The sequence below is a fragment of the Myotis brandtii genome, unplaced genomic scaffold (assembly GCF_000412655.1).
Source record: "Myotis brandtii unplaced genomic scaffold, ASM41265v1 scaffold806, whole genome shotgun sequence".
In the NCBI taxonomy this organism is placed as follows: domain Eukaryota; kingdom Metazoa; phylum Chordata; class Mammalia; order Chiroptera; family Vespertilionidae; genus Myotis; species Myotis brandtii.
In genome coordinates, this window is record NW_005371249.1 from 400,650 (window position 1) to 413,432 (window position 12,783).

Sequence of the window (12,783 nt, forward strand, 5' to 3'; positions counted from 1 at the left end):
TGAGGCATTTTAACATGATAGGAATTATATAACTGCATTGAGAAACATTGATGTGAGATGAAATATCCATCGGTTGCCTCCCGAACGTGCCCTGATCAGGGATCAAACCTGTAACCTAGGTATGTGCCCTGACCAGGAATCAAACCTGCAATCTTTTGGTATACAGGTCAACAATCAAACCAACTGAACCACCTGGCCAGGGCTACCTGTGTTTTTAAAATGATTTTTCCCCATCTTCTCTACCTCTATTGAATTGATATTTTATTAACTTTTATCCTTCTACTAATTTGGAAGTTATCATTTATATTCTTACTAGAGGCCTAGTGCACGAAATCGTGCACAGGTGGGGTCCGGCCAGCCCGCTGCAATGGGGGCCGATCGGGCCAGCCAGTGGGGGGGGAGGGGCCACGGGAGGTTGGTAGGAGCCGATCAGGGTCCCGATCAGGCCGGTTGGCCTCCCCAGTGCGCGTCATAGTGACCGATTGTTCTGGTCGTTCTGGTCATTTTGGTCTCTTGGCTTTTATATATATAGATTCAAATTTTATTTCTAAATTTAAAAAATTTTAACAGGTATGTTTGTCTTATTCTAAAGATAATCAATATGGCCCTAGCCAGTTTGGCTCAGTGGATAGAGTGTCACCCTGTGGACTGAAGGGTCCTGGGTTCTATTCCGGTCAAGGGCACATGCCTGGGTTGTGGGCTCAATCCCCAATAGGGGGCATGCAGGAAGCAGCCAATCAATGACTCTCTCTCATCACTGATATATTTTTTAAAATATATTTTATTGATTTTTTACAGAGAGGAAGGGAGAGAGAGAGAGAGAGAGAATTAGAAACATCGATGAGAGAGAAACATCGATCAGCTGCTTCCTGCACATCTCCCACTGGGGATGTGCCCACAACCAAGGTACATGCCCTTGACCGGAATCGAACCTGGGACCTTTCAGTCCGCAGGCCGACGCTCTATCCACTGAGCCAAACCGGTTTCGGCTATCTCTCTCTCCCTCTCCCTTCCTCTCTAAAATCAGTAACAAAATAAAAATTAAAATTAAAAAAATTAAAAAGATAATCAGTATGTAGCTCTATCCCCTGCTCAAGCAACATGCATAGCTAGAAATCTTTAAGAATATCCCTTTTCTTTTTACATATTACCTCTGAAAGAGTATTTCAGAAATGATCCTGGTGTATTACTATATTGTTATTTCACCATAGCTAGCAACAGATATATTTAATTATTTCTCAGATCTCAACTCTTTGAATAATCAATTTCTCTATAAGGAGACATTTTATTAGTGTTTCAAAACAGAGGCATCACTGACATTTTAGGTGATACAATTAGTCCATTATGCAAACTCTCCCATGTACTACAGGATGTTTAGAAACTCTTATTCCTGGCTAACTAAATGCCAGTGGAACTCCTCTTCTCTTCTTCCATAGTGACAACTAAAATTGTACCACACATTATTTCCAAACATTCTCCTAGGGATCAGTTCCACCCCAATAGAGACTGACTACTCTTTGAATGATGAAGACGAAGTGCACAAATGGCCAAATAAAAACAGATTTAGAATTGAAGGGCAGCTGGTTTGGCTCAGTGGATAGAGTGTCAGCCTGAAGACCGAAGGGTTCTAGGTTCGACTCCAGTCAAGGGCATGTACCTCAGTTGCAGTCTCCTCCCTGACCCAGAGGCAGGTGCAGGAGGCAACCAATCATTGTGTCTCTCTCACATCGATGTTTCTCTTTGTCTCTTCCACTTGCTCTAAAAATCAATGGAAAAATATCCTCAGGTAAGGATTAAAAAAAAAGTGGGGGGAAAAGTGGAAAAAAAATAGAATTGAAGGACAAAAGAGTAAAAAACACTTCAGTTCAGGAAACTTATCTTATAAACCATTTTTTCATAATTAACTATGCTACTTGGTCTCCTTTCCATAGAAATTTCTCTATGTGCAAGCAACAAAAGATAGAATCACTTTTTGACTGTTTTTTTCCCCCCACAAAACCAGTTTCTTTCTCCTAAAGAGATATAAAAGTTGAGACAGAACACTGAATTTGTTTACCATCTTAAAAAAATCCTAAAATGATCTCCTATTCACAAACCTGTTGGTGTCCCAAATAATGACATTTCCATCAAATCCTGATGTTACTAAGAGTCTTGTATTAGTATCATATTCGATGTTCTTCACCCAGCTAGTGTGACCATGTAAAGTGCATACTTTGGTGTTCAATTTTCTCAGATCCCATAGTGCTATTGTAGTGTCATCAGAGCAGGTAGCAAACAGCCGGTTATCAAGAAATCTACAAAGCAGAAAAGAAAAACTGGTTTATTTAATCTCTTATTTAAGAAATCTTGAGAAACCATATTACCTAATCAAGAAAACAAACAAAAAAGGCCTACAAACTCACTGTATAAGCCCAATCATTCTGATATACAACAAATAGTAAATATCATTCACATAATCACAGAGAAAGAAACTGATTTAATGAGGGCCACATTGCAATTTTATCCATTGGCTTTACAATGTTGATTTTTTTAAAATATATTTTATTGATTTTTTACAGAGAGGAAGGGAGAGAGATAGAGAGTTAGAAACATCGATGAGAGAGAAACATCGATCAGCTGCCTCCTGCACATCTCCCACTGGGGATGTGCCCGCAACCCAGGTACGTGCCCTTGACCGGAATCGAACCCGGGACCTTTCAGTCCGCAGGCCGACGCTCTATCCACTGAGCCAAAACTTTAAGCAATAAATGTTGATTTTTATTTGGAAATGGAAATAGGAAAGGTGTTTGGAGTACAGTTGTAAAGAGAAAAAAGAACTTTAAAATCTGTATAGGAAACACAAATGGTGAGAAACAATTTAACAGGAGACAGAAGAGATTTTGAAGACAATTTCCAAGGAAGACATGTTAAACGTAAAGGGTTAAAAATTATGAGAAATTTTTACTCTGCTACAAGTAACATCTCTTTCTTTTCAGAACACATGCATATGCAAAAATTGCTATTAAAATGCTATCATTTTCATCTATTAATTCAAAGGCATTCTCCAAATAATCTCGCCTCGCACCATTTTATTAGGACCAGTCAAGATTACAAGATAGGCGGGGAAAAAAGGAGACATATGTAATACTATTTGTAATACTTTAAGCAATAAAACAATTAAAAAAAAAGATTACAAGATAGAGAATTAAAATACTCTTTTCAATTCAAACTTTTAATTATTTCACACTAATTTTTTAATCCTTATTGAGAATATTTTTTATACAAATACTTAAAAAATAACAAATATACCAATCACACTTGAATTTCTGCCTAATTCAACACTGGGATGCTTTCTCTAACACAGTGATGGCGAACCTATGACACACGTGTCAGAGGTGACACGCAAACTCATTTTTTTGGTTGATTTTTCTTTGTTAAATGGCATTTAAATATATAAAATAAGTATCAAAAATATAAGTCTTTGTTTTACTATGGTTGCAAATATCAAAAATTTTCTATATATGACACAGCACCAGAGTTAAGTTAGGGTTTTTCAAAATGCTGACACGCCGAGCTCAAAAGGTTCGCCATCACTGCTCTAACATATGCTTTTTCATAAAACTTCCTAAACTCTCGCAGAAGATATGAATTCTGGAGCTTCTTTCAAGATAAAATTATATATAATTATTTTCTATCAGAAATCAACCTCAATATCCACAAACACCACAATGACCTTCCTGAAACTTAACATGGTTTTAAAATTTCAGGTCTTTGTTTGGGCTGTTCTGCTATCTGAAACTACCTCCTCCTACCCTTCACCTGGCTAACATTTGTTTTCTTGCTACTATTCAGCTATTATCCCCTCCACGAAGCCTTCCCTCTCCATCCAGCCTGGGAGAGGTTTATGGATCTTCTAAGCATTCTACACTTCTATTACACAGCTTAATATTTCAATGTACTTCGTCATGCTATCTTCTTGAAGGCAGGGGGAACTTGTCTGCATGGTTCATGGTTAGATCTGCAGTACCTAACACACTTGTGCCAGGCACATAATAAACACTCACAAATATTTATTAAATGAATGAATGAGAGGAGTTCACTGCCTGGTAGAAAAGACATTATAAGTACATGTAAATAATTATGCAAGATAATTGTGTGGAATTAGCAGAGAAAACAAAGTGGTTAGGAAAGACTTCATGGTGGTGTCATTTGAACTGACTTTAAAAGATGAGCAGGAACTCATTTGAACTGACTTTAAAAGATGAGTGGGAACTCCTTATATAGAAGCATGTAAGGATGTACTCTGAGAGACTTTTAGGAGTGCTGTGTATGAAAAAGTAGAGACAAGTAGAGAATATATCATGGATTTATTCTTTTTTTTAAAATATATTTTATTGATTTTTTACAGAGAGGAAGGGAGAGGAATAGAGAGTTAGAAACATCGATCAGCTGCCTCCTGCACACCTCCCACTAGGGATGTGGCCGCAACCAAGGTACATGCCCTTGACTGGAATCGAACCCGGGACCTTTCAGTCCACAGGCCGACACTCTATCCACTGAGCCAAACCAGTAACGGCAGGATTTATTCTATAATGATTCCCAATAATTATTTCTTAATTATAAATACATGCCCATTGAAAATATTTTTTAATGGAGAAAAAATTCCACCACCAAAAATAACTGCTGTTCCTGTATTTCAAACCTAATATTATCTCATAAATATTTTGCTACCTCATTAAAGATTGACAAAATCATTCTTAATAGCTGAGTAGCATTCACTGTATAAATAAACCATAATCTTTTTTCTTTTTAAAACTAAAATGCAATTGTAAGCTGTTTAGATTGCTTTCAATATTTTACTATTATAAAATACTATGATGGCCCGGCCAGCGTGGCTCAGTAGTTGAGTGTTGACCTATGAACCAGGAGGTTATAGTTTGATTCCCGGTCAGGACACATGCCCAGGTTGTGGGCTTGATCCCCAGAGTGGGGCATGCACGAGGCAGCCAGTCAATGATTCTCTCTCATCATTGTTGTTTCTCCCTCTCTCCCCCCCCTCTCTGACAATAAAAATATATATTTTATAAAAAAACCACACCTTGACAAATCCCCTTACAGCCAAATATTACCCACATCCCTAGTTATTTTTCTAAGTGCATTTCCAGAAAAATGTATTGCTAAGTAAAAAGGGATTTTTAAAAATGTAAGGCTTTTGATACATATAGTCAAATTATCCCCAAAAGAACATACCAATATGTAGTTCCACCAGCAGTGAGGAGAGTCCATTTCTCCAAACCCTTGCCACACAGATATTTTTAAATTCTGCTAAGTGCCAGGAAAAAAAAACACCTATTTTAAAAGCTTGATTTCAGAGAGGAAGGGAAAGAGAAAGAGAGAAACATCAACAATGAGAATCATTGAGCCTCCTGCACGGCCCCCACTGGGGATGTACTGGTAGCCCACTGTAGATAATTTAACCATGTGGGCATGTGCCCTGACCAGGAATCAAACCCTGACATCCTGGTTCATAGGTTGATGCTCAACCATTGAACCACACCAACTGGGCAAAAATCATTTTGTTTTAGGTTAAAACTTTTCTTTTTAGTAAAGATGAACTTTTTTCATATTAATTGGAAGATTATATTTCTTTTGTAAATTGCTATCAATGTTCCTTACTGATTTTCCTTTTGCAGTATTATTTTTATTATTGAGTGATAAAATCTCTTCATAGTAACAATTATATATCTTAATTTTTCAAATACGGTGTATTAAATATATTTTCTACATATATTTCTTTCTTTTTTAAATATATTTTATTGATTTTTTACAGAGAGGTAGGGAGAGGGATAGAGAGCCAGAAACATCAATGAGAGAGAAACATCGATCAGCTGCCTCCTGCATGCCCCCCACTGGGGATGTGCCCACAACCAAGGTACATGCCCTTGACCGGAATCGAACCCGGGACCCTTGAGTCCGCAGGCCGACGCTCTCCGCTGAGCCAAACCGGTTCTGGCTACATATATTCTATCTTTCAATGTGGTTTATATGTTTTCTTACTGTATCAAAATTTTAATTATTATCAAATCAAATTTTCCCCTTATAGTTTTATCTTTACTGATGAGGCATTTTAATGTGTTCCACACATGATAGGAATTATATAATTAAAAAAATATAATGACAAAAGGCTACTGAAAGTCAGTCAAACTTTTAAAATAAATTGATCATCATAAGAGTATCTTTATACATTTGAAAATTTAGGGGAAAAATATGAATAAGGTATTTTGTTTAATCTAGAGAAAATAATGCACATATGGATTGAAAACCCCAGTGGTATTATATTGCTGTAGGTCACAGTAGTCTACCCTGAAGGATTTAAAGCAAGACAGTGACATAATTAAATAAGAATTTCAGAAAGATCTCTGAGTTGGCTAGGTTCCAAAACACTTGGATTTTCATAAAAAATAAAGTGAGTAATCAGGTTTTAAATTTTTGTCAATAAGGTTATTGAAAAAATTACCATTGTTACATGAAAGCATATTTTAAAACCAAGAATGAATATAATCTTAAAACAAAAGCTAATAATTTTGAATTGAATAAATCTACCTTGATGAAAACTTCAATACTTTGACTTTAGTTTTCTCATTTTTTTGCCTCAAAGTATTACCTGTTAAAAATTTTGGTATTAGAGCCCTAGCAGGTTGCTCTATGGTTAGATCATTGGCCTGCCAACTGAAGGGTCCTGTCTTCAATTCCAGTCATGGGCACAATGCACCTCAGTTGTAGGCTCCATCCACGATCCCAGTCTGGGAGTGTGCAAGAGGCAACCAATCAGTGTCGCTCTCACATCAATATTTCTCTCTCTCTGTCTCTCCCCTTCCCTTTCATTCTGTCTAAAAATCAATGAATATCCTCTCAAAAAATTTCCTCAGGTGAGGATTAACAACAACAAAAAATTTTGGTATTAGATCCCTGGCCGGATAGCTCAGTTGGTTAGAGTGTCGTCCCCAAAAAGGTTACGGTTTTAATCCCTGGTCAGGAATCAATCAATGAATGCATAAATAAATGGAACAAGAAATCAATGTTTCTCTTTCTCTCCTCCCCCCACCTTCCTCTCTCTCTAAAATCAATTTTTTAAAAATTTGGTATTAGAGAATGATTGGTAAAGAAAGTAGATAAATTAAGGAAAAATGTAGACTAGGAGAATGGTTAAATTATCTACAGTTCTTACCCCAAAGTAAGCAGATGCAGTGAATGTAAAGTTTTAGACAAGTTTTTGGAGTTCTGGTCCAATCCTCTCAAATGAAAACTCAGTCTAGCCTAATTAGTTAATAATTGTAATATGTTTTTAACTCCATAGTCCCTAATAAACAGGAGACACTCCACACACACACTGAAATCTATGAGTTTCTGAATTACAGAACTTCTCTGTATGTCCCCATCAAACCCCAACATATGACTATAATAACTCTTGATAAATTGACATATAGATAAATTGAGGTCTTCATTATCAGAAGATAACTGGTAAAAAATGACAGTAATTGAAATTGAGTTTTCTTAAACAGGAATCAACATTTCATTGTACAAGGGAAAGAAAGTGTTGAGTAGTTATCTAAAAATAACTAAAAATCATGGAAATAAGCCTTTCTTACATTTATTTAACTACTAGAGGTCCGATGCACGAAATTCGTGCAAGGGCCTTGGCCCCCACTACTGTGGCAGCTGCCTCTGCCTTGGCCCCTGCCTGCTGCCACCACAGCTGGGGGCTGCAGCCGGGGCCTCTGCTGCCTCTGCCTCAGCCCCTGCCTGCTGTGGCTTTGTCCAGAAGGAATGACGTCCAGAAGGACATCTCGTCTAATTAGCATATTAGGCTCTTATTATTATAGATGTGCAAATTCTTAGAACAAGAATAAATTAAATGTTTGGGTTTTTTTACATAATCTTTAAAATGAAATTATGACATCAGAATATTGCATCTTTACTTCATACTTGAGTTTTGTACTATAATCATAAAAAGGCTAATTTCCCGTATGATATTCAAGGGCTTTATCGCTTTTCCCAAGAGCCTTTCCTTAGTCATATGAGATACATAATTGTTCAAAGTACCTATCATGTCATCATTTCTGTTATTTTCTTTTCTCTAATTGATAACTAGTTTAACTCGATCAAATCCTCATTTTCCAATGATTTTATATGTAATCAATTCTACTAGTAAACATCACTCTCAGGGTTGTGTGAAATTCTACATCCTTTGCAAGATAAGAAATTTCATGTTCCCAGGGGTAAGCACTGAATTATAGTATATTGTTTGAAATATAACAATCAGGAAAAGACCAACAGACAATGGGAGAGAAACGTAGATTCTGGCATATTTAAATGGGTACTAGTTTTTTAACTGCTATATCATGAAGTAAATATTCTTATGATAACTTTAGTTCCCCCTGTAACCACATAATTGGGGGAACTTGATTATTAAATGGACTTGTAAATCTATATCCAGAGTCCTCATGAATTACAAGGAAGCCTACACAAGGGGCTTAAGAATTTAAATTACATACTTTCCCTAAATATGAAGCAACAGAAAATGCTCTCCACAATTATCAACATTTTTATTTATAAGATAAGCAAACCTCAAAACTACAAAATAAACTAGAAGACATTACTAAGTATGTGCATGCCCTCATCTCTGAATAGTATAGGTCTAATGGAACTGAATATGAATTCCAGCTTTACCACTTATTGTATACACTGAGTGGCCAGATTATGATGACCACCTGATGTTTGTAGGCAAATTAGCTATAATTTCACGCTGAAGTTGCTAGAGGGCCAGACCACTATAAATAGGGAAGCAGGTTGTTTACCACGACAGAAGTGATTTTTTTCTGAAGATATGGGTAAACAACATGATTTAACAGCCTTTGAACGTGGGATATATATATATATATTTTGAGTGGCCAGATTATTATGAACACCTAACATTTGTAGGCAAATTAGCCGTACACTGTATGGTATGGGATGTGGAAGGCAAAGGCCTGTTCAAACACCTTTGCTGTCTGCAGTTATCAAGATAAAACGTCTCCAATTTGCACAGGAACACAAGGATTGGACAGTCGAGCATTGGAAAAAAGTCATGTGGTCCGATGAATCACGTTTCCAGTTGCATCATGCAGATGGCAGAGTGAGAATTTGGCAGAAACAGCATGAAAGCATGCACCCCACATGCATGAGTATAACCCTTCAAGCTGGTGGGGGCAGTATTATGGTTTGGGGCATGTTTTCCTGGCATGATTTGGGCCCTTTAATTCGTGTGGAACAACGTCTGAATAGCACAACATACCTATGTATTGTTGCTGATCAAGTTCATCCTACCATGTTGATGGCGTATCGCAATGGAGATGGCTTCTTCCAACAAGACAATGCGCCATGCCACAGTGCTCGTATTGTGCAGGAGTGCTTTCAAGAACATGAGGGAGACTTTACCTTGCTTAGGTAGCCCCCACAATCACCAGATCTCAATCCAATTGAGCATTTGTGGGACGAAGTTAAAAGAGCCATCTGGCAGCTGGTTCCACAGCCATCAAATTTCACAGAACTGGACAGTACTATTCATCAGGCATGGTGTCAGATTCCTCGCATCACCTTTCAACATCTCGTGGAGTCAACACCAAGAAGAATTGCCACAGTACTGAAGGCAAAAGGTGGCCCAACGAAGTACTGATGGGGTGGTCATAATAATCTGGCCACTCAGTATATAGTGTGTGTGTGTGTGTGTGTGTGTGTGTGTGTGTGTATCTACCACATTCAAAGGCTGTTAAATCGCGTTGTTTACCCATATCTTCAGAAAAAAATCACTTCTACTCTCGTGGTAAACAACTTGCTTCCCTATTTATAATGGTCTGACCCTCTAGCAACTTCAGCGCAAAATTATAGCTAATTTGCCTACAAATGTTAGGTGGTCATAATAATCTGGCCACTCAGTGTATATTATATACCTTGGGCAAGTCTCTTTATCTGGGTTGCAGTTTCTTCATTCCTTAAAATGGGTACAATATCTGTCTCACATCAGGATACCATGAGAATTAAACATATTATGTATGAAAAGTACTTCACAAAAGGTTTGGCACATAGTAAGCACTCAAAAAATGGAAGTTAGTATTAAGTAATACACACTTACGCTCATGCCAAGGACTTCCCAAATCCTTACTCAAAACTCTAAAGTTATATTACTTCTAAAAAAAGCTTCAAAATCTGTTTTTTTCTAACCAATAGATAAGAGGCAAATTCAAATTTGTAGGTGTGGGGTACTAGGGCAGGCACATTGATAGCAGCAAATGAGAGCTGACATTAATAAGGAACACAAATTCTAATAGCAGATTAGTCAGAGCCATTTTGAGTAGGGGCAAACAACTTGGTATATGTCTTTTCTTTTTGAGGTAATAAAATTTTATATTGTGAAATATTAGAAACATAAATGTATGAAGAATATAACAAACACCTGTGATACTCACCACCCAGCTTTATCAAATTTTAACATTTTGTATCATTCAGATTTTTAAAAATATTACAAACACAGTTGAAGTACCCTGTATATCCCTCCCCAAACCCATTCCCCTCCCTCCCTCTCCAGAGGGAACCACTATCCAAAATTTGTTGTTACTCCCCACACAATTTTTTAATACCATGAATTCATAAGTATGTAGCTATAAACAATTGATAATATTGTTTTGCATGCTATTCTTTAAATACTTAATGAGCACCCACTATGTGCTAGGCATAGTTCTAGGTGCTGGGGATAAAGCAGAGAACAAACAGAGAAATACATGCCCTCATCAAGCTTGTGTCTGTATATTTTCAAACTTTATATAAATGGTATCACACTGTACATACAGCTCATTCTAAAGTTTGCTTTTCTGGCTCAACCTCAAATTTCTGACATGTATCTCACATGCTGATTCTTTTAGTTTTAACAGATGTATAGTATTCCATTGTATAAGTATACCAGAGTTGACCTTCCTCTTGCAGATTTATTTCCAACTTCTAATACTAATAATGCTATAATGAACCTTCTTATCATATCTCCTTGCTCACATGTGCTATAACTTATTTTTAAAAATTGATCTTCAATTTTACCTGATGTTGCAAAATTGCTCTTCAAAGTAATTTTACCAATTTATACTCCATCAATAATATCTAAGAGTTTCTATTTCTCAACATCTTTGGTATTTCTTCACTGCTATTTTTATTTGCATTTCCATGGTAACTAGTAAGCTTGAAAATCTTTCCATATTTATTGCTTAGTTTCTCTTATGCGATTCTCTGTCAATTTTGTTCCAGAATAATTGTCTTATATATTCTGGATACTTATCCATTTTTTAGTTATGTGCATTAAAAACATCTTCTCCCACTAGCCTATAGCTTGTCTTCTCACATTCTTATGTCTTTGGTTATAAGGAAGTTTTAAATTTTAATGCAGTTGAACTTTTAATCCTTAATGGTTTATGCATTTTGTGTATTTAAAAAAATCCTTTCTTATACTTAGAGTATAAATATATTCTATATTTCTTCTAATGCTTTAAAGGTTTTCTTCTATAATTAGGTCTTTAATCTAACTGGCAGTAACTTTTAGTTATGGTATGAGATAAAAATCTAATTTTATTTTATTTTTTTCATATATATAACCAGTTCTCTGTTTTCCATCCTCCCACCCCCACAGTGATTTATCATGCCCCTGCTGTCATATGTTAAATATCTGGAAGCACTATTTCGTTCCATTAGTCACTTAATCTATCCCTGTCCTAAGACTATGTTTGATATCTGGAGAGGTGAGTACTCCTACCATCTTAAGTCTTCTTCAAAACAGTCTCAGATATTCTTGGCCTTTGCTGTTCAATATGAATTTTAAAATAAAGTTATAAAAACTTGATATTTTTATTAAAACTGCACTAAATTTATAGATTAATTTGGGAAGAAATGACTTCTTTATGATATTGAGTTCTCTCCTCCAGAGAATATTTGCATTTATTTTTGGACCACATGGTAGTGTGAATTTAGGCCCCACACATGCAAGAAGGCTGGCTTGTGGTTAGAAATCCAGATTTTCTGACACCCCTCTACCCAATGCCACAGTTTAGATCAGTGATGGCGAACCTTTTGAGCTCGGTGTGTCAGCATTTTAAAAAACCCTAACTTAACTCTGGTGCCGTGTCACATATAGAAATTTTTTGATATTGCAACCATAGTAAAACAAAGACTTATATTTTTGATATTTATTTTATATATTTAAATGCCATTTAACAAAGAAAAATCAACCAAAAAAATGAGTTGCGTGTCACCTCTGACACACGTGTCATAGGTTCGCCATCACTGGTTTAGATGAACAATGTGATTTATTTCTAGATCACTATTTTTGCTAAAAGTATAACCCTTTCAAGTCCCACCCTTCTGCAGAGTTTTCTACTAGACTCCTCAGCTTCAACTGACGACAGAATTCTTCTCCTGTCCTCTGTACTCCTCATAAATGTTAAAACAGAAGCTCAAGGTCACCAGCATTTTGCTAAAGCCTCCATGGTAAAAGACAGCTTGAATACCTATTTACTTCCTCGTATTCCTGCTTCAACTTCATTTTTGGCCCTAGGATTCCTTTCTTTCTTATCAGCTCAACTGTACATTAAAAATATATATATTTAGCCCTAGCTGGTTTGGCTCAGTGGATAGAGCGTTGGCCTGCGGACTCAAGGGTCCCACTTTCGATTCCAGTCAAGGGCATGTACCTTGGTTGCGGGCACATCCCCAGTAGGGGGTGTGCAG

General features: G+C 36.6%; 1 protein-coding gene across 1 annotated transcript in view; it reads right to left on the reverse strand.

The window, feature by feature from the left end:
- DCAF10 (DDB1 and CUL4 associated factor 10) overlaps positions 1-12,783 on the reverse strand; it is a 37,527-nt gene that overhangs the window by 17,767 nt on the left and 6,977 nt on the right. The window contains exon 3 of the mRNA XM_005884020.2: positions 2,097-2,294. Within this exon, the coding sequence (XP_005884082.1) occupies positions 2,097-2,294 (198 nt within the window). The remainder of the gene's footprint in view (positions 1-2,096; positions 2,295-12,783) is intronic.